General features: G+C 42.0%; 3 protein-coding genes across 3 annotated transcripts in view; all 3 read right to left on the reverse strand.

Annotated features, from left to right (window-relative positions):
- The window catches only part of LOC146650565 (MAGUK p55 subfamily member 4-like), a 29,042-nt gene extending 18,968 nt beyond the window's left edge, over nucleotides 1-10,074 (reverse strand). The window contains exons 1-5 of the mRNA XM_085384294.1: nucleotides 9,973-10,074; nucleotides 8,457-8,514; nucleotides 7,385-7,506; nucleotides 7,220-7,297; nucleotides 6,327-6,410 (exon numbers count right to left, since the gene is read on the reverse strand). Of these exons, the coding sequence (XP_085240420.1) occupies nucleotides 6,327-6,410; nucleotides 7,220-7,297; nucleotides 7,385-7,506; nucleotides 8,457-8,478 (306 nt within the window). The 5' untranslated portion in view covers nucleotides 8,479-8,514; nucleotides 9,973-10,074. The remainder of the gene's footprint in view (nucleotides 1-6,326; nucleotides 6,411-7,219; nucleotides 7,298-7,384; nucleotides 7,507-8,456; nucleotides 8,515-9,972) is intronic.
- The window catches only part of LOC146650561 (uncharacterized), a 115,367-nt gene that overhangs the window by 42,855 nt on the left and 46,618 nt on the right, over nucleotides 1-25,894 (reverse strand). The gene's annotated exons all lie outside the window — the stretch shown is intronic.
- LOC146650566 (olfactory receptor 52D1-like) lies at nucleotides 14,949-15,878 on the reverse strand. The gene has a single exon (XM_085383553.1). The coding sequence runs from the start codon at nucleotides 15,876-15,878 to the stop codon at nucleotides 14,949-14,951; it is 930 nt and encodes a 309-aa protein (XP_085239679.1).

A 25,894-nucleotide genomic window follows, 5' to 3' on the forward strand; every position in this document is an offset into this window, starting at 1 on the left:
GTTAAAATATATATTTATAATTTTAATAAATGACAAATTAAAAATGCATGAACATTTTTTTGTATCGAAAAAATATCGAACCGTGACACCAAAGTATCGAACCGAACCGTGAATTTTGTGTATCGTTGCACCCCTAATACAGTGGGGCAAAAAAGTATTTAGTCAGCCACCGATTGTGCAAGTTCCCCCACCTAAAATGATGACAGAGGTCAGTAATTTGCACCAGAGGTACACTTCAACTGTGAGAGACAGAATGTGAAAAAAAAATCCATGAATCCACATGGTAGGATTTGTAAAGAATTTATTCGTAAATTAGGGTGGAAAATAAGTATTTGGTCAATAACAAAAATACAACTCAATACTTTGTAACATAACCTTTGTTGGCAATAACAGAGGTCAAACGTTTACTATAGGTCTTTACCAGGTTTGCACACACAGTAGCTGGTATTTTGGCCCATTCCTCCATGCAGATCTTCTCGAGAGCAGTGATGTTTTGGGGCTGTCGCCGAGCAACACGGACTTTCAACTCCCGCCACAGATTTTCTATGGGGTTGAGGTCTGGAGACTGGCTAGGCCACTCCAGGACTTTCAAATGCTTCTTACGGAGCCACTCCTTTGTTGCCCGGGCGGTGTGTTTTGGATCATTGTCATGTTGGAAAACCCAGCCTCGTTTCATCTTCAAAGTTCTCACTGATGGAAGGAGGTTTTGGCTCAAAATCTCACGATACATGGCCCCATTCATTCTGTCCTTAACACGGATCAGTCGTCCTGTCCCCTTGGCAGAAAAACAGCCCCATAGCATGATGTTTCCACCCCCATGCTTCACAGTAGGTATGGTGTTCTTGGGATGCAACTCAGTATTCTTCTTCCTCCAAACACGACGAGTTGAGTTTATACCAAAAAGTTCTACTTTGGTTTCGTCTGACCACATGACATTCTCCCAATCCTCTGCTGTATCATCCATGTGCTCTCTGGCAAACTTCAGACGGGCCTGGACATGCACTGGCTTCAGCAGCGGAACACGTCTGGCACTGCGGGATTTGATTCCCTGCCGTTGTAGTGTGTTACTGATGGTGACCTTTGTTACTTTGGTCCCAGCTCTCTGCAGGTCATTCACCAGGTCCCCCCGTGTGGTTCTGGGATCTTTGCTCACCGTTCTCATGATCATTTTGACCCCACGGGATGAGATCTTGCGTGGAGCCCCAGATCGAGGGAGATTATCAGTGGTCTTGTATGTCTTCCATTTTCTGATGATTGCTCCCACAGTTGATTTTTTCACACCAAGCTGCTTGCCTATTGTAGATTCACTCTTCCCAGTCTGGTGCAGGTCTACAATACTTTTCCTGGTGTCCTTCGAAAGCTCTTTGGTCTTGGCCATGGCGGAGTTTGGAGTCTGACTGTTTGAGGCTGTGGACAGGTGTCTTTTATACAGATGATGAGTTCAAACAGGTGCCATTCATACAGGTAACGAGTGGGGGACAGAAAAGCTTCTTACAGAAGACGTTACAGGTCTGTGAGAGCCAGAGATTTTCCTTGTTTGAGGTGACCAAATACTTATTTTCCACCCTGATTTACGAATAAATTCTTTACAAATCCTACCATGTGGATTCATGGATTTTTTTTTCACATTCTGTCTCTCACAGTTGAAGTGTACCTCTGGTGCAAATTACTGACCTCTGTCATCATTTTAAATGGGGGAACTTGCACAATCGGTGGCTGACTAAATACTTTTTTGCCCCACTGTGTATATATATATATCTATCTATCTATATATATCTATCTATCTATCTCTATATATATATATATATATATATATATATATATATATATATATATATATATATATATATATATATATATATATATATATATATATATATATATATATTAGGGGTGCTTAATATATATATATATATATTAGCGTAGTGGTTAAACTACACGCCTTTGGAACAGAGGATCGCAAGTTCGATTCTTGCCTGGGGCGTCTGTATCCAGTAAGGGTCCTAAGGCTAGACCCCCTATGCTAAGCAAGCCTACCGCAGACATGAGCGAGACAGATAAATATGAAGGCATGCCGGCTCGGACGTCGCCCGGATCAACAAGGTCCGCGTCAGGTGTTGAGGAACCAGGGCACCCTGACGAAAAGTGGGCTACTGGAACAAGAAGGCATCGGTGGGCAAGGGACGAAAACAGGGCGTTGTTGGAATGCTACTACGCAAGTAACCCCGGCGGAAGGGGCTACATGAATAGGATGAGGGACCTATGGATTCTTCGATACCCAACATCCACAATGACGGCGAAACAACTAGTAGCTCAGTGTTCCAACATTCGAAAGAAGGGACTGCTCTCACAGCTAGAGATTGACGAGGTACAACACAAATGCTACGGCAAGGAGGATAGGATCATGGCCAAGCTTGAAACCTGGATCCCCCGTAGCCGGTTACCAAGATTACGTGAAGTACCCTCAGAAGGTCTGCTAGATGATGTTAATGCAGCACTACGGGCAATACCTACAACCACAATTACCGACACTAACAAGCTGATCTACAATACGGCAGCAGTGATCAGTGAGATGCTTGGTTACAAGTTGAACAGCCACAAGGGGCAGTACCCTCCATGGAGAAGGAGGCTAGAGGGCAAGATCAAAGTAGCACGGAGGGAGGTTAGCCAACTAACAGAGTTGCAGAAAGGTGCGACAAATAAGGTGCCTAAGAAATACAGCAAGCTGTCCATACCTGAGGCCTTGGAAACTGCCAAGCAAAGACTCACAGCCTTGGCCAGCCGCTTGAGGAGGTACACCAGAGAGATAGAAGGCAGGAGAATAAACCAGCTGTTCTCCACAGAACCAGCAAAGGTGTACTCTCAGTGGCAAGGGAACAATAAGAGAACAGCACCACCAAGGCTGGAGACGGAGCAATACTGGAAGAGCATATGGGAGAAGGATGCAACCCATAACGGCAATGCTCAGTGGCTAGTGGATCTGAGGGCAGACCACAGCGACCTCCCTGAACAGGGTCCAGTAACCATCACAGTGGCAGATATCCAAGAAAGGGTCTCCAGTATGAAGAGTTGGACAGCACCAGGGCCCGACATGGTTCACGCCTACTGGCTGAAGAAGCTGACTGCACTCCACGAGCGTCTGGCAGCACAAATGAACCAGCTGCTAGTTAACGAGAGACACCCGGAATGGCTAACTGAAGGCCGGACGGTCCTGATCCCCAAGGACCCCAAGAAGGGACCGGTCCCCTCCAACTACCGACCAATAACCTGCCTCAGTACTACATGGAAGCTCCTGTCAGGCATCATATCGGCTAAGATGAACAGGCACATGGGTCAATACATGAGCGGGACACAGAAAGGAATTGGCAAGAATACCAGAGGCGCAAAACACCAGCTACTGGTAGACAGAACAATCAGCCGAGACTGCAAGACCAGACTGACCAACCTGTGCACTGCCTGGATTGATTACAAGAAGGCCTATGACTCAATGCCCCACAGCTGGATACTGGAATGCCTAGAATTGTACAAGATCAATGGGACCCTAAGAGCCTTCATCAGGAACTCAATGGGGATGTGGCGTACAACACTAGAGGCCAACTCCAAGCCCATAGCACAAGTTACCATCAAGTGCGGGATCTACCAAGGAGATGCTCTGTCCCCACTGCTGTTCTGCATAGGCCTGAACCCCCTCAGTGAGATCATTAACAAGACTGGCTACGGATACCGACTACGGAACGGAGCAGTTGTCAGCCACCTCCTGTACATGGATGACATCAAGCTGTATGCCAAGAGTGAACGAGACATCGATTCACTGATCCACACTACCAGGCTATACAGCAATGACATTGGAATGTCGTTCGGACTGGAGAAGTGTAGTCGGATGGTAACAAAGAGAGGGAAGGTAGTCAGAACTGAGGGGATTGAACTACCAGAAGGCAACATTGCAGACATAGAGGACAGTTACAAGTACCTGGGGATCCCGCAGGCAAATGGGAACCATGAAGAGGCCGCTAGAAAGGCTGCAACCACCAAGTACCTGCAGAGGGTCAGGCAAGTCCTGAGGAGTCAGCTGAATGGTAAGAACAAGATCCGGGCCATCAACACATACGCCCTGCCCGTGATCAGGTACCCTGCTGGGGTAATAGGCTGGCCAAAGGAGGAGATAGAAGCCACTGACATAAAGACAAGAAAGCTCCTGACCATGCATGGAGGGTTTCACCCCAAGTCCAGCACCCTGAGGCTGTACGCTAAGCGGAAGGAAGGGGGCCGGGGACTGGTGAGTGTCAGCACCACAGTCCAGGATGAGACAAGGAACATCCAAGAATACATTGGGAAGATGGCCCCAACTGACCGAGTGCTCAGTGAATACCTCAGGCAGCAGAAACCCAAGAAAGAGGAGGGAGACGAGGAACCATCATGGAAGGACAGGCCCCTGCACGGTATGTACCACCGGCAGATAGAGGAGGTGGCTGATATCCAGAAATCCTACCAGTGGCTGGACAAAGCTGGACTGAAAGACAGCACAGAGGCACTAATCATGGCAGCACAAGAACAAGCTCTGAGTACAAGATCCATAGAGGCTGGGGTCTATCACACCAGGCAAGACCCCAGGTGCAGGCTGTGTAAAGATGCCCCAGAGACAATCCAGCACATAACAGCAGGGTGCAAGATGCTAGCAGGCAAGGCATACATGGAACGCCATAACCAAGTGGCCGGCATAGTGTACAGGAACATCTGTGCCGAGTATAACCTAGAAGTCCCGAGGTCAAAATGGGAGATGCCCCCAAGGGTGGTGGAGAATGACCGAGCTAAGATCCTGTGGGACTTCCAGATACAGACGGACAAAATGGTGGTGGCTAACCAACCGGACATAGTGGTGGTAGACAAACAGAAGAAGACGGCCGTAGTGATCGATGTAGCGGTTCCGAATGACAGCAATATCAGGAAGAAGGAACACGAGAAGCTGGAGAAATACCAAGGGCTCAGAGAAGAGCTCGAGAGGATGTGGAGGGTGAAGGTAACGGTGGTCCCCGTGGTAATCGGAGCACTAGGTGCGGTGACTCCCAAGCTAGGCGAGTGGCTCCAGCAGATCCCGGGAATAACATCGGAGATCTCTGTCCAGAAGAGCGCAGTCCTGGGAACAGCTAAGATACTGCGCAGGACCCTCAAGCTCCCAGGCCTCTGGTAGAGGACCCGAGCTTGAAGGATAAACCGCCCGCAGGGGCGTGCTGGGTGTTTTAGGGGTGCAACAATACTCGTATCGATATTGAACCGTTCGATACAGTGCTTTCGGTTCGGTACGCATATGTATCGAACAATACAAAATTTATTTTATCAACTTTTCTTCTGACGATGCTGTCTGTGTTGAGCGCTCAGTGGATCTGCACTCAGCAGTGCAGCCTAGGCGGAGTAGTCGAACGCAGATTCACTGAGCCCAGGGCAAGCTCGCGAGACACAAGTTAAGCTCTCATTGCAACATAGCAAATTTAACCTCCCCCACCCTCATTCAGATCTGGCGTTTGGAACTATTTTGGTTTTCATGTGACGTATGACCCTGAAGGTAAGCGCGTCATGGACAAAAGTAAAATAGTATGTCGGATGTGCCACGCAATGCTCAATTACATGGGTGGGAACTACTGCGTTAGCGCAGTTAGCTCGTTAATGTGTTGGTTGTCCAGCCCCACGCACGGGGCGATCCGCGGTAGCTCGTTAACGGAGATTTGGTGTGTTGTGGCGTTAAGGTCATTTCAACGAGATTAACGCTGACAGCACTAGTAGGAACACAATATGACTGCACATTTACACCGACATCATCCTAGTGCAAAGACAAGTGGAAGCAGACAAAAACAACAAGCACGCATGCTACAAACTTTACCCGAGTCATTTAGACAGAAGTTAGCACATGATTCTCCTTATGGGGACCTGATATGTTTAATATGCTGCTGAAAGTATACCCCAGAAGAAGTGTATAGAATCGCTTTTATTTTGGAAAGAGCCATTTCTCTGTAATAAACTCTCTTTTCCAAAGATGAGTGATTTCTCGATCAGATAGATTTATTTTTTTTATTACTTTGTTGTTTCAGCAACATTAAATTTAAAAACTGTACTTTTGAGTTAAAATATATATTTATAATTTTAATAAATGACAAATTAAAAAAGCATGAACATTTTTTTTTGTATCAAGAAATATCGAACCGTGACACCAAAGTATCGAACCAAACCATGAATTTTGTGTATCATTGCACCCCTAATATATATATATATATATATATATATATATATATATATATATATATATATATATATATGTGTGTGTGTGTATGTACCTGGATATGAGGTGAGCTCAGGAGGCTGCACAACTCTCTAGCTGGAGCTGAAGGCTTTTGAGCTGTCAGTATTGCAGTTATGACCTAATGAAAAATTAAGAAGATTCCTGAATCAGATGTTAAATTACATTATACTCGAAAGACAGAATACCAGACATATGTAAAAGGAAAGCAAGAGACCTAAAAACACTGATTTCTATGGAAATATTTCCAGAAGAAACTTTAGATCCAGACATAATTTTAATGACTTTAACCACCTACGACCCGAACTCTTCCAGAGCATGCATTTTAATTTCTCTTTGATATTTGGGCATATTGGGACCCGATGAATGTAAAAACAAAGGATTACCAGTTTTTTGTTTTACCCTATTTTTGTTTCTAAGAAAAATGAGAGCCACATATGAGGATATCCATTTAAAATTTCGTAAGAACAGTAGCAGCATAATGTCCTCATAAGTGGATATCAGGCCCTTGTAGAGCAAAATTGAGTATTTTGGTCTAAATAACCCAAAGTGTGATGTCCTAATATGTGGACGCCAGGTCCTAGGAGGTTAAAATGACTTATCACAGTCATCTGGTCACTTGATCCACATCCTCTAAAAACTTTTTCAAAAAGGAAAGGTTTAAATCTAAATGTAAATGTAGAGAGGGTGTCTCCTGTTGTGCTTTGTATTATTTACAGAAAGCAGACATGTTCTGGTTGGTTTCTGTATTGATTACATTATCAGGCTTACTTAGTTTTAATTTTGTTACCTTTTGCAAGATGCAGAATTAAAATTCCAATTGAATCAGCTGTGATAAGGTGATATTTTACAGAACACTAATGACTGATATTTAGGGATCTAAATATTTCGTCTATGGCTGCTTGTTTGTTGTGTTGTATATATACACACCTCATGTGAGAGTCCTGCAGCATAAGGCAAAACGGGGCTTGGTGTCAGTCTCTGGAACTTTAACAGGCACTCATAAATCTGGAGACAAAGCACCAAATGATAACTTTTAGTTTGCAGACAGATGGTAGGTGTGTGTCTTTTACTCAGGACCTTTGAATCATGTACCTTCAGCAGGGCACAAAGCCACGGTGCACTCAGTAGTTCATGCAAAAGCTGAGCACCATTAATGTTCCTGCTAACAGCTTGGTCAACATCCTTCACCACACTGGATAATACCACACTGACACCTGAACAAATGATGACATAGGGAATTAGGGAAGACACAGGGAATTCTTGGTAAATGGACTGGTAGTTATGCACCACCTTTCTACACAGCTGAGCGCTCAAAGCACTTGCAACTAATTCATCAAATTACACACACAATCATATGGCACTTATGCCTATGCAGCAGTTCAGGAAGTGCAAACTGGACTCCAACCAGCTGCTGACCTTCTACCACTTCATTGAGAGCCTGCTGACATATATCACAGTATGGTACGGCAGCTGCACTAAGGCGGATAGAGTGAGGCTTTAGAGTGTAGTCAAGGCAGCACAGAAGATAAATAATCGTACAAATAAAATATTTGCTTAAACAAACTGGAGATACTGCTATCCAATACAGATGCTGAAGTGATCCATACATAGCTAATTCAAGTTGGTTAGCTTGGGGAACAAATTTGCATTGTCTGAAATGTTGACATTAAAATGTGGTTCGAGTGCTTAGAGTAAAACCACATTTCCATATTACTTTATTTCACATTGGTACAATAATATCAGTGGAGAAAGTTTTTTAGTAATTGAAAAATAAAAGTGCTCTCATATTGTCCAAATTTGGTTTGATTACTGTATTGTTCCAGTGTTTGCTTAACTGTCTCTTTATCTTTCACTTGGTATTGTCAGAAATAGTTAGAATTGGGGCATTAAAACTGGGGTACTGCATGATTAATTACACTGTGACTGACAGATTCCAATGAATGTCTTTAATATAATTGTCTTTAATATCACAGCAGATGTTTGAGGTTTCACATTTCTCCTGAGCAGAAGGTGAAAAGCCGACAGAACCAGACAGGATTAACATTATAGAGAAGCCCTGACCCTTCTTTTATAATAAGTCTTTTCAAGTAAGCACCTACTCATGACTGAGACACATGAATTCAAGTCTACTGAATTTGTCTGTATACGTGTATGTGCTTCTCACCATCCTCCATTGCTTGTTTCATGGTAATTGTTCAGAAGAGAATGAAAGGGTTATTCCACTGAAAAGATATGGAGAAAGAAATAAAAAACAGATTTATGTAACAACCTCATTTTTTACATATTAAAAATAAAACAAATCTAGATAATTTAACAATCTTTAGTTAGTACCCATGTCATTATTAAACATAATTCAATTCATGTTGTGTGTGACTATCATCTTGTTTTATTACAACAGACAAAGAAAGATGACACATTTACATTTTCATTCCAAAAGCATTTCACCTTAGGCAGAATATCAGGTTGATCTTCATGTTTTCAAGGCATGAAAACACTCAAAATTACTACTTGGTATGGATATAATCTTCAGAGTTTGGAAGTTATGGCTGATAACCATGATTTTCATTCAAAATTGATCAACAACAGATCTTGATGCCCTGGACAATTTGACTGCAGCTGGATAAAATGAGTAGTTTTTAAGTTAATTGTACTTCAAAGTTAAGAGTCTGTAACTTTTGAGAGATCATAGCAAAGTCTTACTATTATGATTAAATGTTATGGCTGTAGAAAATAGGTGTATCTTTATACCATGTTGTAATACACATTCTACCTCAAATGGTGTCCAAATAACTAACTTAAATCATGCTGTGATTGTTTTTGTTTGTTTTTTTATTGTGTAGTTTTGGTCGTTATTAGGGGTTACTTTGAATAAATACATAAAATGAATATTTTACAAATAAAATGTTAATGTTAAAATTTATTTTAAAAAAAAGAACAACAAATGATCAAAATTGCAGAGCAATGTTTAAAAATTATGTTCCTTTGAACAGCAGAGAGGGAAACAATGAATGAAGTGAATGTTTTAAATGCAGCTTATCCTACTTTAGAACTTCCTGTTACAGCAGCAGGTTACTAAATGTGGACTAATTTCAGGTTACGGCTATTCTTCAGCTGCTTATCTCGGCTCAACTTCCGTTTCCACTTACACTGTCCGGGAAGAGCTTCCATTAGTCACGAAACCTTGGGTTCTGTGAAACTCGTTACACAGTTTCATGGAACTTCTTTTAGACTATTTCTGTTGGTGTCGCTTATCAATCATGTAAGATAAATATTATCATTTAAAAAATAAATTGAATCCAGACCTATATACACCAGGGAGAACTTTGTTGCTATGCTATTGTATATAAAATATGCAATATTTTATTGTGTCTACATTATCGCCAGGAGGGTCCCATAGTGGATGGCAGCATTTATTAGTATTTCTTTGTGATTATTCTGTATGTGCGTAAATCCTTCATCCCTCATCCCTCAAGTTCTTGGTATTTCAAATGCTGTGCTACTAAGCAAACACAAAAAGGCATATAAAAAGTACAGTGAGCAAATAGGCACTCAGCTTATTTGCTCATCAGCTGTAAGTAAAGCCCCATAGAGCAAGCAGGAAGGCTGTATATGCTTAGTCTGATTTTTTTTTTAATCAATTGCACTACAAGAGTCAGAAGTGTCAAAAAAGGTAAACTCACATTCCCTTCCTGTGGTCCAATTGTTCAGTGTGGGATTTCTCAGTTGAAAGGAACCAGTAGGGCGAGTGTGTCAGAAGCAGTCAACGCCAACAACATGAATGTGAGTTTACTACCAAACCTGAACTGACACTAATCCTCTCTGACCCGACTTAATCCACCAACCACCAATCTCCCTCTCTCACTCCCTTGCGCTGTCTCCTGCTCCCCCTTCTCTCTTCCCTGTTTGCTGACTTTTGCAATATTTTAAAAAAACATTTCGTTATCAGCTTGAAGTTTTTATCGCTAACCCTGTCAGTGTTCCCATGTCCACTTTTATTCTAGTTCCTGCTTTCTCGTTGTATTCTTCAGCCATCCTCATCAACTCACTCTCTCATTCACTTTAAGTAAGTCATCAAATCACAAAGCTTCTTAACTCTTCACTGCTTTTAGCCCCCCCCCCCCCCCACACACACACACACACACACAGTATAATCACACATGTTTGTATAGCTGTCTTTGTGAGAACCCTTTGTGGCATAATGCATTACCCTGCCCTTTATCTTAATCTTCCCTTAATTCCAAATCAAAGCCTAAGACAGAGCCCAAAGCCTCAAATAGCCGTGACAAGCGGCAGGTTTGTCACGATGTGAAGATCAACAAAATGATCCTTTATCTTTAATGTCCTCATAAGCGGAACATTGGTCTTGATTCTCACAATAACTGTTGGCACATACAAACAGCAGGTCAGCAAGCCAACCAGAATCAGAGTGGCAGCAAAGAATAACAGTACTTCTGGTGCATTAAATCCCACTGCAACATCTGGGTGAGGCCAGCCTGTGTCTGCTTTGTGTATGTGTGTGTTGGGGGTTATTGCAGGGTAATGGTCACTGGGTCACCTCCTCCAGGATTATTCTGCTTTCTGAAGGATCAGTGGTAGACAAAAACACAAAGAAAGAGAGAGAGGACATATAACAAAAACAGATGCAAGAAAACATGGAAAAGTAGTACCATGTTTTTCCAGCAATTCTTTCTCAATATCTGACCAGCTACAGTTCTTTGCAAAATTCACATAACAATACGTGATCAAGTGATAAATTAAGTGATAAATTAGGAATATAGATTTCGTGTCATGACTAGGATAAAGGGAGATTATTAGGGCCATATAAGGGCCTCTGTGATTTTGACTCAGTGGGTGTGGTCTTGCTGTCTTTCCAGTCTTAGACGCTGCCCTTCTTTACAGCTGATTCTATTTAGCAATTAGGCCGGAGTGCTTAAGTCCAAGGAGAAAAGCATTCCCGTACCAGAGGAACTTTTTGCTTTGCATGCTGTTAGGTGGATGTGTGACTGTTTATGCTTACTCTGTGAAAAGTTTGATCATTTAACCTTCTCAACTTACTCCATTGTTTAGTAGCTAACTTATGTGTTTTCTTGCTTTTGATGGTTTTGAAAACTCTGTTTTCAGATGTTTATAGAAAGGGAATGCTACACAGTAGTGAATATGGCCCTGTCCCAAATTCCTTGAGACTTGTTGCTGCCATCAAATTCAAAATGAGCTAATATTTTTCATGAAATTTTGGTTAGCACTGTTGCCTCACAGCTAGAATTTCCTGACTTCAATTCCAACATCAGGCCGGGGTCATTCTGTGTGGAGTTTGCATGTTCTTCCCGTGTTTATGAGGGTCCTCTCCGGGTATTCCGGCTTCCTTCCACAGTCCCAAGACATGCAGTTAGTGGGGTTAGGTTAATTGGAAACTCAAAATTAGGTGTGGGTGTGAATGGTTGTCTGTGTCTATTTGTTAGCACTGCATCTTGCCTTAAGACAGCTGGGATAGCCCCACCCCAATAAAAATATAGGGTTAATTTGGGGGGGGGGGGGGGGTCTAATAAGCCTGTATCTTATTTTGAATAAAATATGGGGTTATTAGACTTACAAATCATTGCATTCTGTTTTATTTACATTGCCTTATAATTATTTTCATTTTGCATGAATGCTTGTGAATCTCCACAATATTTTTATAGTGGACAAAGATATTACTTTTGTTATTTCCTGAAAATGTATTGCTTATGTATTTTTAAAATAGTCATTATTAGCTAGAAACATTCAAGACGGATGGTCCAGATGGGCCTGGGCCCCCTTGCCCAGGTGGGTTCCAGGGTATGGGGGTGTCTACTGGGTCAGCCGGGGAGCTGGCCCCAGGGAGGGGCCTCCCTTCCTTCCCTCCCCATCTCCAGCTGCTTCCCTCTTCCCGCTCCACCACAATCACCCACACATGCAGGGCCTTGGGGTAAAGGTGTGTGGAGATGAGGGAAATATTTTACTGCTACTATTCATAACCATCATCATTTCATCAAAGCATTTATTGAAGCTATTGGCATTATGTTAAAACTTGTATTACAGGTGTTATCATAATCACATATTAACATTTTCATTACAGGTGCAGTTATAATCATTTTATACACACATTGCAGGATTGTGCTTCTAGAGAGTTGATGTTCGGTCTATTAAAGTTCTTAAGCTTCGCGTGGCGTGACTGTCCAGGCGATCAATGGTGTAAGTGACTTGGAGCAATAGAAGGTTCAAAGCATGCACGCTTACAAGCACACATGAAAGTATTGATTCCAGGCCAAAGGCCTGAGATACATTTTGCTTCTAACTGCCTTTTAGCTTGCCTAGTAACAGGTGACAGAAGACAAGTCAAGAAAAGGACAAGCCCTCAGGGACCATTTAGGCTTGCAACTTATTGCCTTGTATGGAAGGTGTGATAGAAAAAGGAACTTCTTTGTCTAATTTTAGGGGTTTAAGATTGACCATTTACTATAACTGATGCATATTATGTTCATTTGTGACGCATGAAGGGGCGTAACCCTGATGAATGAAACCATTGTGAATAGACCTTTTCGGGGAAGATCGATGCTGGTGTGGCAGTATACATCTTCCCACGCGTGTACTCAATAAATCATTGTTTGACTGAACTTTTCTGGGCCTCTGTTGGTTTGTTCCATTGCTCAACATTTTCGAACCCACAACAGGTATGTCACCAGGGTGCAGGGGAGGCATCCCCCCCTCTGTCCCCTTCTGGCTGCCTGTGCCTCAATTTTATCCCACAACTTAGACATTCACATTACTCACACTCTCATTACACATACATATAGGACCTTGGGGGTGGGCATCCAGAAGACCATCAGGATGTACAACCTCACCCCTGGCGTCGTTGCCCACCTTTCAATTTTTAAATACACGTATATATTGAGGGCTATCAGGAGGGGCTATGCGCTTACCTGCTGCTCTCTGGCAGGTAGCTCCATGCCCTCCTGGGTTTTAAATGCACCTTAGAACACACATGCATCAACACTACATATGAGCAGGCAGGCGGAGGGAGGTTTGGAGTCTTCTCACATCCCCGTTCTCTGTTGCCTGTTGGGACGGGGAGGCTGGGAGGAGTTGACCGTTTGATTGGGGTCTGGAATGTGGGGCCTCCCTGCTGCTGCGGAGTCGGGGCGGTCTGCTTCTCTCCACCCCAGGGAAGAGGGTAACACTACCTGGGTCTGGGTGCAGTTTCCCCCTCTAGGGACAAGGGTACGTAGACCCAGGGCTTAGAGTACGCTTGGGGAGTGTGATTGTGTGTACAGTGTCTATTTATGTCTGTCTCCACGTTGGGTGAGTGCTGAGTAATCGCATATGAGAGCATGAGGGTGGGAATGGATGTTTGTATCTGTGTGTGCCTGTATGTCTGTGTCTTTATGTCAGGTTGGGTATCAGACGCCAGCTCTCTAGGGACATCTCAGGCCCTCCACGGTATGGAGGCCTATCTCCCCCCACCACTCCCCCTGCCAGTGGCAGACGCCCTCAGACATCGATGAATTGGTGGTTCTTTGTGTCCGGGAATGGGCGTCCAGGTACGCACGGGCTCACTCCTGGCTTGGCAGGGCCTGAAGCCTGGGGCTCGCTCGGGCCCCTTCGGGGGGTGGGGTGCCCTCGGCCTCTGGGCCTGGGGCTCGGTCACTCTGGCACAGCTGGCTGCCGGCGGAGCTCACGGGCCTCAAAGCACACTGTGTGTGCTGTCGATCCCACGTGCTGCACAATAATATTCATTATTTAGTATTTACTGTTATATTCACATAGATTATCACGATGATGTTGTTTATTATATTGCTCTTTTTTTTGTTGCTTGTTTTCTCTTTTTTCTTTCTCAACAGGTGATCCAGGTGATTGATATATGTGTTTTTTGTCTGTTTGTTTTGTTGTTTTTTGTTTTTTGCCCTTTATCACCGTTCCTCTTCCCTGCTGTTTTTCTTTCCCTACCTCTCTTTCTTTCTCCCTTTTATAAAATAATAATAAAAAAAGAAACATTCAAGACAATAAAAGTAGACAAAATAAATGAAAAAGGGAAAAGAAAATCAAAACCTTCTGCACTATAAAAGACCCACAAACACATTTTCTAAACACTAAAACCAAATTGTTTATTCTGCTAACAGTTTGGTTTCTGTCTTAAGATTTTCAGCTCTTCAGGTTTCATAGAGGTACAAACTCTTTGTAATTAACTTTAATCAATGAAATCAAAATGACCAAACAATAAAGGACAACAAGGAAAAAAGTTAAAGTGGGCATGTTTTGCAAAATAAAATTTAAATTTAAAAGCAATTGTTCACAAATTATGAAAATATATATGATATGTAAGGTACATTATGGCATAAAGATTAAATGTGACCTATATTAAGATAACTCAATGATAAAGGGTGGTACACGCAGGGTATGGCTTTGTTTTTTTGCATAAGTTTTCTGAAATCACACACACTTACTCTGAACCTCTTTTTTTCATGTAATTTAAGTCAAGTCAGAATCTTAAACTAAGCTATATACAATGGACTTACAAAGGCTGTTACCAGTGTCATGTAATACTAAACAGTGGTCTATTTACAATTTAAGAAAAATGTTTTAATAAAGCCTCCATAGCTTCCACTTATCACAAGTAACTGATAATGATTAAAAGAAAAAGTCAACATCTTTTGATATGAAGTGTAACAAGAATTCTGTTACGGATCTTTGATAGTTTGAATCCATAAAGTAAAGGATTCATAACTGGAGGAATGAAGAGAACAGCTATAGCAACAAAGTTTTGAAAACTTTGAGGTACATCATTTGATGCAAATCGCATGTGCATCAAATCAGAAATCACAATTACAAAAAAAGTAACCAAAGAGATCAAATGGGGCACACATGTCTGCATAAACTTTGCCTTGTCCTTTTTTGATTGCACACATGATTTAACAAGATAGATGTAAGTCCAAACAATAAAAATCCAGTGAAATATGTAAATTGAAAGCGTAGCATATGCAAAGGCACTATTGACAAGAGTGTCCATGCCAGGGCAGGCAACTTTAACAATCAGCCAATTAACACAGAAGAGTCTCTGAATGTCTGTACCACAGAATATCAGCCTGTCTGTCAGCATAATGTTAATGGAGAAAATGCAGAAAGGTGTTAACCAAGAGAAGCATACTAGTTTGGAGAGCTTCTTTTTTGTCATAACAGAGTGGTATTGAAGTGGTTGGCATATGGCCAAATACCTGTCATAAGCCATGACTGCAAGAATAGATGTGTCACTGCAAACAAAAGAGTACATTACAAATGCCTGACAAAGACATTCACTATAAGAGATGACCTGTGAAGATGAAAGGAGGTCAATGAGGAACTTGGGGTAGAAACCTGTGCTTCCATAAAGCCCATTAATGCAACACACACATACTAAAATATACATAGGTTCATGTAAGCTTTCATCTAAGACAATAATCATGATGACTGTGACATTAAGAAATACAATTGCAAAGTAACACACTAGAGTGGCAGAAAAGAAAGCAGCTCTGTAATTAGCTGTCTCATTGAATGCTAACAGATTAAAAATTCTCACTGTAGAAACATTATCCATAATGTCAATTAAAAACTCTGCTTCTTAACTTGCCACAACGTAATACTATTCCGAGCTACCACCTAAAAAGTTAAAGTGGATCATTTGTCGTGTGTTGCGGCTGCATTCCTGAAACTATGTCTCCTTTCAGAACCACATATTAATATCCTAGCTGACACACTGGGGATTCTGATCATAGGCTTGTTTGTAGACTGCAGATTGCTAAGGGAGAGGCCAGCCACACTTCAGAGAAAGCTCATTCCCACTGCTAATATCCACAATCATGTTCTTTTGGTCATTTTCCCAAAATTTGTGACCATAGGTGAGGGTAGGGATGTAGATCAACTGGTAAATCGAGAGCTTCGCTTTTACGCTTAGCTTTCTCTTCACCACGACGGACCAGCAGAGCATTACTGCAACCAAAGCACCAAATCATCTGTCAATCTCCCGATCCCTTCGACTCTCTCTTGTGAACAAGACCCCGAGATACTTAAACTCCTCCACTTGGGGCAGCAACTCGGCACTGACCCAGACTGGGCTTTCCAACCTTTTCTGGCTGAGGACCATGGCCTTAGACTTGGACATGCTAATTCTCATTCCCACTACTTCACACTTGGTTGCAAATCGCTCCAGTGGAAGCTGAAGGCCACCACCTAGAGCCAGCAGAACCACATCATATGTAAATAGAAGTGACAAGGTTCTGAGACCACCCAAGCGGAAGCCTTTCACCACTTGGTTACGCCTAGAAATTACACCCATAAAAATTATGAACAGTATCTGTTAATTCCTCCTGTAGAGTGATGGGCCTACAGGACGAATTAATATTTTATTATTTATTATATTAGGATTCTTCCATGGTGTCGTTTCCGTTTTCTTCTTTTTGAGATTATGGTTTATACATTATTCTAAAATGTAGTTCATCTCCCTGGTTTTGGTTCTTGTTTTGTTTAGTATTTGTCGCGGTCCTGGGACGTTCATCCAGTTTCCTGGCTTTATTCATATCCTTGTGTTTAGTTTTAGTCATGGTAGTGTGCTGTGCCTCCACTGTGTCCCTGTTGCTTATGTAGTCTCTCTCTTGTGCATGTTAAGTTCTGTTTCTGTGTTAATTGATCTGTTTCCCTGTCGTGTCTCTCGCTCCCCCCTGTTCTTTGTATTTAGTCATTCCACATCTTAGAGTGTGTCTCTTGGTTCCTGTTTTATTTTCGTAGTCCTTTGTCCTGTGTTCATTGTATTTAGTTTAACTTCTTCCCTATGTTTTCTGGTCTGATTAGTCCCAACTGTGTTCCTGCCTGTCTCCCATCCCTTTGTTATCCTGCATGTGTATTTAAGTCTTCGGTCTCCCTCTGTTCATTGTTGCATTCTCCCTGTTAGCTGTATTTTCTGCCGAGGGCATCCCACCCCCCGAAGGGGCCCGAACAAGCCCCAGGCTCCAGGCCCTGACAAGCAGCCACCAGGAGTGAGCCAGTGCGTACCTGGACCCCCATCCCCAGACACAAAGAACCACCAATGCACCGATGACTGAGGGTGTCTGCCACTGGCAGGGGGAGTGGTGGAGGGAGATAGGCCTCCATACCATGGAGGGCCTGAGATGTCCCTAGAGAGCTGGCGTCTGATACCCAACCTGACATTTAGACACAGACAAACAGGCACACACAGATACAACCATCCATTCCCACCCTCATGCTCTCATATGCAATTACTCAGCACTCACCCAACGTGGAGACAGACATAAACAGACACTGTACACACAATCACACTCCCCAAGCGTACTTTATACCCCAGGTCTAGGTACCCTTGCCCCTAGAGGGGGAAACTGCACCCAGACTCAGGTGGTGTTACCCTCTTCCCTGGGGTGGAGAGAAGCAGACCTCCCCGACTCCGCAGCAGCAGGGAAGCCCCACATTCCAGACTCAATCGGACAGCAAACTCCCCCCCCCCACCAGGTAACAGAGAACGGGAGTGTGTGAAGACTCTGTGTTTTCTTCTGTTAGTTGTGTGTTCTCCCGGCATGTCATGCCATGTCATGTTATGTCATGTTATGTCACGTCCAGTTGTTAGTTCTAGTATCTTTTGTTAGTGTCCTTAGTGTTCACCTCTTTTTGTTTTAGTTTGTTTTTTCAACAATAAAGCTGTCGCTTTCAGTTACGTTTTTGTGTCCGAGACTTGCGTTTGGGTCCAACCCCTGCCTGTCACACAGCTCACCATAATACATGGCTGTTTTAAGGGAGTCCAGCAAAATAATAATTTTACTATACAGTATAAACCACATGTGTTTATTTACGATAAAACTACAGTGAAATTACTGCAATTTCCTGAGAATACTGGATCCTGATTCACATTTTAAAATCTCTTTGGGCATACATGAAGTGGTCAAGACTCGTTCAGACTTTTTTGACTATCATAATGATGTGACAAAACTCACATCTTCTCCCCTGATACTTTCTGGTTAAGTTAACATAATATTTTTCAGTTTTACTGATCTTTAGTATGAGGTTACCCTACCAGCACCAGCCCTCTAGAAAGGAACTGCAAGGTTCATGAGACTGAAAGTCATAAAAAACATGAAACGCTGAATGTAATTTATACACAACCTGTAAGAAGAATGATTTATTAATTCTGAAAGAGATGTTGGCTGTAGACCTGTGGAAAGTCTACATTTAAAATATAAGATTCACTCTCTTCTGAAAATCAGAAACATTTACTTGACTCCTTAAACTTTTGGTGCATTTGCATCATTACTTGTTTTATGAAAGAGAAAACTACTATTATAAACAGTACGTTTATTGTTGTTGTTGAAGAGCTTGTATTTGTGAGAGTTAATACCAAGCTGCATTTTAATTGCTCTCTAGAGGCAAAAGACATAATGACCTGTTGACCACCACAAATTCTCTGTTATAAAAACCCAAAGGTGTACTGAATGGTTATTATAAAATAACACATTAGATCAATACCACTGGATCCCTGTAATTACAGAGGTAAATGGGAGAACATCCCATGAGCTCACTGTTGCCACTGGGTCATAATTAGAGGTTTAGAGACTGGCTGTAGTCAGGCCACTCCTCTGAGGCCTGGCCTGTTGTTTTCCACAGTGCAAGTGAGATAGATGCAAAGGCACAGTATAGGTCATTAATGACTCATTAAGGTATGCTTACATCACCAGGGGGCAGCTTTGTGTAGCCAAATGTTAAAGTCATGAAGTCGCCTTAAGGGGGCATGTTGATATTATGAAGTAAATAATATTATTATGAGTAAGTAAGTATTATAAGTAAATTGCATCATACAGTTTGAAGTAACTTTTTTCATTCTCCTAAGGCGAGTGCGCATGTACACACACACACACACACACACACACACACACACACACACACACACACACACACACACACACACACACACACACACACACACAAGAATGAATGAAAATATGAATATTTTGATTTCTTAAATGTCACAGTTGTACAGTAATAACTCCGATAGTGTTATCAGTTCATCAGTGGCAAACGGGGAAAGGAGAAGAAAGTAGTTGCGAAACAAATACATCAAAAGAGTATTGATTATTAATCGCGAAGCTCTGAGAGCTTGGTAATATTCTACTTTGCTATGCATGTGTTTGAGGAGATTTTACAGGCAGAGATCCTTAACATCACTGTATCCACAGAATGGCCTACAGGTAAGACTTAATCACACAAGGAGAAAAATGAAAATGAAAGCCGTTGACACAATGACCTACTCGTGGATCGTGGAATACATAGAATGCTAAGAGCCTTCAATTCAGTGGGGATGTGGCAAACAACACTAAAGGCCAACTTCAAGCTAGAGCAAGTTCTGAATAGTCAGTTGAATGGGAAGAACAACATCTGGCCAATCAACACCTGCACCCTGCCGGCAGTGTTGGGGAGTAATGGAATACATGTACCGGCGTTACGTATTTAAGATACAAAATATGAGTAACTGTATTCCATTACAGTTACCGTTTAAAAAGGTGGTATTCAGAATACAGTTACCTTATTGAAATAAATGGATTACACGGCGGTCTTTCCCTGTTTCATATATTAGGCTATGCCCTCTCTATTTTTGGTAATTCCACGCCAGTGGAAACCCAAAGAAAGCACGCATTAAGAGGCTCTAATGCCTCTGAATCTCGCGCCCCATGTCACCTGTACTTGCGGCCGCCTAATGACTTGAAGAAATATTTTTTAAAATTATTATTCAAAATAATTTAATACGAAGGCAATAGGCAGAGTGTTGCAGACATAGCCCTAAAGAAGGTAGTCTCATGGGCAGTGTAGTCCATGCTGCAGGGAGAATGGACTGCCATACCTGTTATGTTTCTGTGAGCGAGGGAGGGAGAAGAAGGAGAGTCGAAAAGTACGAGTTGTCACCGACCAGAAACGGGAGATGGAGATGTGAATATAATAATAACCACTGCCACCAAAAGGTTTTTGGCTATGACCCCGACATGGAACCCGACATATTAGCCAGAGGTCCCTTTACTACAGTTTGGAGCTGCTGACCTGTTTTATATATGCGCGGAATAGTTTTATATACTAGATTGCTGCAAAAAGTGCAGCCTTACCTAATTTTACTCATTTTATATTGAGATTTGAAAATCTAGTTGGTATTGATATGGCGAGTAACCTTCAGTATTAGTAATAAATCACACAGCAATAGTACATTCGTGTAGTTGTAAAAAGCATGATAATATATTAAGTAATCCAAAGTATTCAGAATACGTTACTCTCGTTGAGTAACGTAACGGAATACGTTACAAAATACATTTTGGGCCATGTATTCTGTAATTTGTAGTGGAATACATTTTTAAAGTAACCTTCCCAACACTGTCTGCTGGTGATCAAATACCCTGCTGGGATAATAAGCTAGCCAAAAAAGGAAATAGAAGCCACTAACATCAAGACAAGAAAGCTCCTTCTCCTGATTTAATGTCCACAACTCACAGCTGCTTATTGAATACCTCAGGGAGCAGAAACCCAAGAAAGAAGAGGAGCAAGGAGAAGGACCATCATTGACGGACAGGCCCCTGCATGTTATGTATCTATTCATCTTCCTGACCAATGCAAGATCCTTCACAAAGAAAATGGAGGAGCTACAATCACAACCTACTATAACAGATTTGTCTATGAGTGTCGTTTACTGATTGTAACTGAATCCTGGATCCTGGCTCCATCCTGGCTCCATCAAAACATCCCAAATGCCTCAATGCCTCTGGTCCTATTCTGCCAGGACCAGAGGAAGAATAACCTGAACCAGAAGCTGCTGCTGGCCTTCTACCACCCCTCAGTAGAGTGCGTGGTCTCCTACTCCCTGGGTGTTTGGTACAAAGGGGCCACTACTGAGAACAGGAAAGCTGTGCAGAGGATAATTACACTGCAAAAACAGTTGTCCCACGTTATAGTGAGGGACAACTGTACACCCTTTAATGGAAACTGTATTCCCTGATAATGTGCAACATAATGTTCCCTGAATTACAGATATACTAGAAAACAATATAATAGAAAAAAAGAATAAGAAACATAAAAAAGACCAAGTACTATACTATGTACAGATGGTTACTTTATACAATAAAATACTCCAAGATTCTCCTTATCTCTTTATATTTTTCTGTGTCCGTAACAGCCTACTGATAAAGGAGGTGCTCTGGGCCTCCACAGTCTCATGCATGGGCTGAGTGTGCACAATGGGCAAAGCTTGGCTTCTCCTTTCACCCACCTCCTCTATGAGATCTATGGGAGTGGTCAGGACAGAGGTGGCGCTCTTTACCAGTCTATCAGTCTGTTTCCTGTCCCTCTCTGTGCTACCACCTCCAGGGCAGATAACAAAATAAAAGGTAGCAGAAGCCTTCAAAGTGTCATAAACGGTCCTCAGCAATGTCCTGCATAACCCAAAATACCTCAGCTTGCCCAGCAGATGGAACTTGTTAAGGTGAACACCCAGGAATTTGTATGTGTCGACCACATCAATATCCAAACTATGGATGTTCACTGGTGCGATGGATGGTGGTTGGTTGAGTTTACACCAGATGATGAAGTCGGTGATGATCTTCCTATACTCTAGATCGTTCCCCTCAGACATCCATCAATGACTGTATCATCAGAGAATTTCTGGAGGTGGCAGTTAGGAAGGGAGAAACAAAAACATGACTCTCACAGTGCTTCCAGTACTCTCCAGGTGTGACAGTGATCTGTGCAGGAGGTACATGACTGCATCATTCACCCCAATACTAGGATAGTAAGCGACCAGCAGGGGATCCAGCAGTTTACTCACCAGAGTTGTGAGATGTTTGAGAATTAACCTCTCCAGGTTCTTCAGGGTATACTACACGATTAACATACTATCTCCCTTTAAGAATTTCCACATTTCCATAAGACCTGGATTTGTAAGCAAGCCCATGGTACAGACGCCCATGGTGAATCTTCTATCAGGAGAATATCAATAGTGACACTATTCAGACAGTTCTTTATATAAAACAGGAGAGTGGTTGTGTAGTTCTCTATGTTTTCTTGTGTAAACAGATCACAGTAATACCCCTTTTCAATCAGTACATACAGTACTCGGATCAGCTCAAGGCAACTCAACTTGACTCAGCTTGTTTAAATTTAAATTGAGTACCACCGAGTGGGGTCATAAAAGCGATGTCGCCAAATGTCCCCTGACATCATATATATGCGACACGAACGCCACAAGAAAAGAAGGAAGTCGAGCTGATGGTATACCTCGACTTCCAAACTGGATCTGCTGGGGATGAGTTGGAATCAAACAAATTCCAACTTATTTGTTTGATTTCTGAGCATTCTGGCACTTATGATGTAAATACTGGGCAGTGGTTGTTTATGGAGAGACTTCTTTAGTCTGTTTGTATTCTGACTCTGTAGCCCTGCTTCTGTTTCCTTGTCTCTAATAATGTTGGTCACTTTCATAAGTTATGTCAGAGTTTGATCCACCATGTTATATAATTTAGAAAATATCTAATTAGCAATGGCTTTCAATAACCTGGATTTAAAAAACAACAACAACGAAAAAAACAACAACACTGCTTAACACTGTCAGTCATGGACTGATGTCCACAGCACCAGGACCTCAATCTTACTGGTTTAGGATGCCCTTCAAGAAGCCTGGAGAACTATTCCTGAAGACTATTTAAAGAAATTCAGTAAAAATTGCTCAAAAGAGTTCAAGCTGTGTTGAACACATATTGACTTTCAAGCTTGTTAGAATTGTATTCAGTATTTTTTTGCCTTCAATTCATCATTCAACATAATCATTCTCCAGCAAGTCATTCACTAACTGGATCTGCTGGGGATCAGCACCTCACTCTTTAACTGGCTACTAAATTTTCTGACAGGAAGACAGGAGACAGTACAGGTCGACAGCAACACCTCATGCACTAGAATGCTGAACACGTGTGTTGAGACCCTTGTTTTCACTCTGGTGACCCATGACTGCACACCATCACACAGCTCCAACCTATTCATCAAATTTGCAAGTGACACAACTAAAACTCACACCTTGCACACCCCACTAACCATGAATGGTGCTGCTGTGGAGAGGGTTAGCGGCACAAAGTTCCTAGGTGTGCACATCTCAAAAGATCTCTCCTAGCCAAAAAACACAGCATCACTGGTTAGTAACGCCCAGCAGCGACTCTACTTTCTCCACAAACTGAGGAGAGCAAGAACTTCAACCCCCATGATCAAAACCTTCTAGAGAAAGAAAGCAGCAGAGAGGATCATGGGGGCTTCGCTGGAGCTCTACCATTGCCCTTTCACTGAATCCCCCGACCCACTTGCACACAAACTCTTGCCCACAAGCACTCAGATTGTGTTGGACACTTTTGTTTATATAAGATTGAGAGGCTGCCGGACACTGGCGCCACCGGGCCCTCTGACCACCACCCGTAGGCAACGGGTGAAGTGTCTTGCCCAAGGACACAACGACCAAGACTGTTCAAGCCAGGGCTCGAACTGGCAACCTTCCGATTACAAGACGAACTCCTAAATCTTGAGCCACAATCGCACGATAATAAGCATTATGAGGCGGAGGGTGGGGGTGGCTTTTGCTGGGTGTTTAATATTTCTGCTAAGTACTCTTTAAAATACCAGATTAGAGCGGATGGTGTAGGTTTAAGTTTATTAGACTGATCAGTATTGCTGAATAAAGAAATATTTTGGGTGCAGTGTATTTTTTAATAGCTTTAGTGTTTTGCTTTTTAAAACTTGAGTATGAACTTTCACAAAATGCAGCAAGATATAAAAAAAAACCTAAAACGTTTTATTGATTATAAAATACACTGCATCGTATTCATATCAGTATCGGCTGATATCCAAAATTATGATATCAGTATTGGACATAAAAAAAAGTGGTATCGTGCCATCTCTGAAACCCGCCACCTCTCACTGAGGGCAACTCCAGACTGAGACAGAGTCCAGCTCCTCTCCAGGAGAATGGTTCCAGAGCCCAAGCCATGCATTGAGGTGAGCTCAACTATATCTGATCAGTATCTCTCAGTCTTATGCACTAATTCAGGCTCCTTCCCCACCAGAGAAGTGACGTTACATATCCCAGTTGCTATTCTTGGAAGCTGGGGATCGCTACGCCAGGGCATTGCAATATTAGTTTCAGAATTTAGTTTTTCAAAATATGTCTTAGTAAGTCTAACAAATCAATTCAGTTAGTTGATCACTGGTAATTGTTATACTATATCAAATTTTTGAGAAAGTTATCAAAGATTTTTGTGGTTTGCAAGTTTTGTTGCTGGACGGAATTTGACTGCACTGAGTCTTTTAGACTCAGATGCAAAGAGCGGCTCTTAGTTTTTTGTAATGTGAAGAACAGGGAAAAGGCTTTGTCCAGAGAGTGAAATTCCCACTGAGCTGTTGACACAATAAAGCCCATGTAAGAAGTTCCAGGTACACCTTCCCTTTCAGTTGTTATCTGTCACTATTGTGGTGTGGTCATGCAACAATAACAGTTTTTCCACTGGAGAAAATCTGTGCAGCAGCATCCCAGACAACAACTTCTATATGTTCTGCCAGGTTCATGTGACCACAGGGCCCACGCCACTGTCTGACAGATAAGTTGCTGTTATGAGTCTTTCACATTGTTCAATGCCACTAGCAGTCAGAAGGGAATAACATGAAATGGAAATCTCAAAGATAACCACGGTTCTTTGTAACTTCAGACATCTGTGACAAAGTTGAGTGGATTGTTGCTTTGCCATTCTTTTGTGGCAAAAGCCCACACTTTTCTGCTAACTTTTTCAAGTGTTCCCCTCTCCACAGTAAAAAATGTAAGAAATATAATTCTCCTAAAATGCATTAATTATTGTTTTCTTTCCACATTGCACTGTGGTTCACAATCTGATATCATATATTATAATCTGATATCATGATTTGTCTCTTTCCACTACAAGACACTTGCTTTATCCAAAACACAGTCATATTCAAAGTAATCCCAAATTGGACTCTGGCGCTTTCTCCCGACTTTTCCTGACATGATTCTGCGCGTGGACGGAGCAGCAACACAGACGACTAGAGTAACGTACTGCCACCTGCTGGCATAATTAGACAGCAAGGAAAAAATCTGGAAACTAAACTTCATTTTCACCCTTGACTATTGTATGACACGCACACATCAATGAAAACTAAACACACTTTTGCTATAAATTCAGTTACTTTTAGTTAGTTTTGTGAACACTCATTACAGTTTTAGTTAGTTTTCCTTTTTTTGTTTTTATTTTTATTTCCGTTAACGAAAATGTTTTTTCACTTCTAGTTTTCATTATTACGTTAGTTTTTGTTAACAATAATAACCTTGGTATGATGTATGATGACAGATCATACAGACAAAAATATCAACTGATAAAGTTTGGTGAAATTGTTTACATGTTCTTGAAGAACTTAATGAGTCCCATTGAGAATGGGAAGTTGTCTGATAAAACAAAGCCACAGAGCCAATTACTTCTTAGTTCGGTGCTGGAAAAGCATTACTACAATACATTAAGACTTGTCTTTTCATTTGAT

The sequence above is a fragment of the Rhamphochromis longiceps genome, linkage group LG16 (assembly GCF_057381845.1).
Source record: "Rhamphochromis longiceps isolate RC_006_pf linkage group LG16, R_longiceps_female_GT1.1, whole genome shotgun sequence".
NCBI classification, from domain to species: Eukaryota; Metazoa; Chordata; class Actinopteri; order Cichliformes; family Cichlidae; genus Rhamphochromis; species Rhamphochromis longiceps.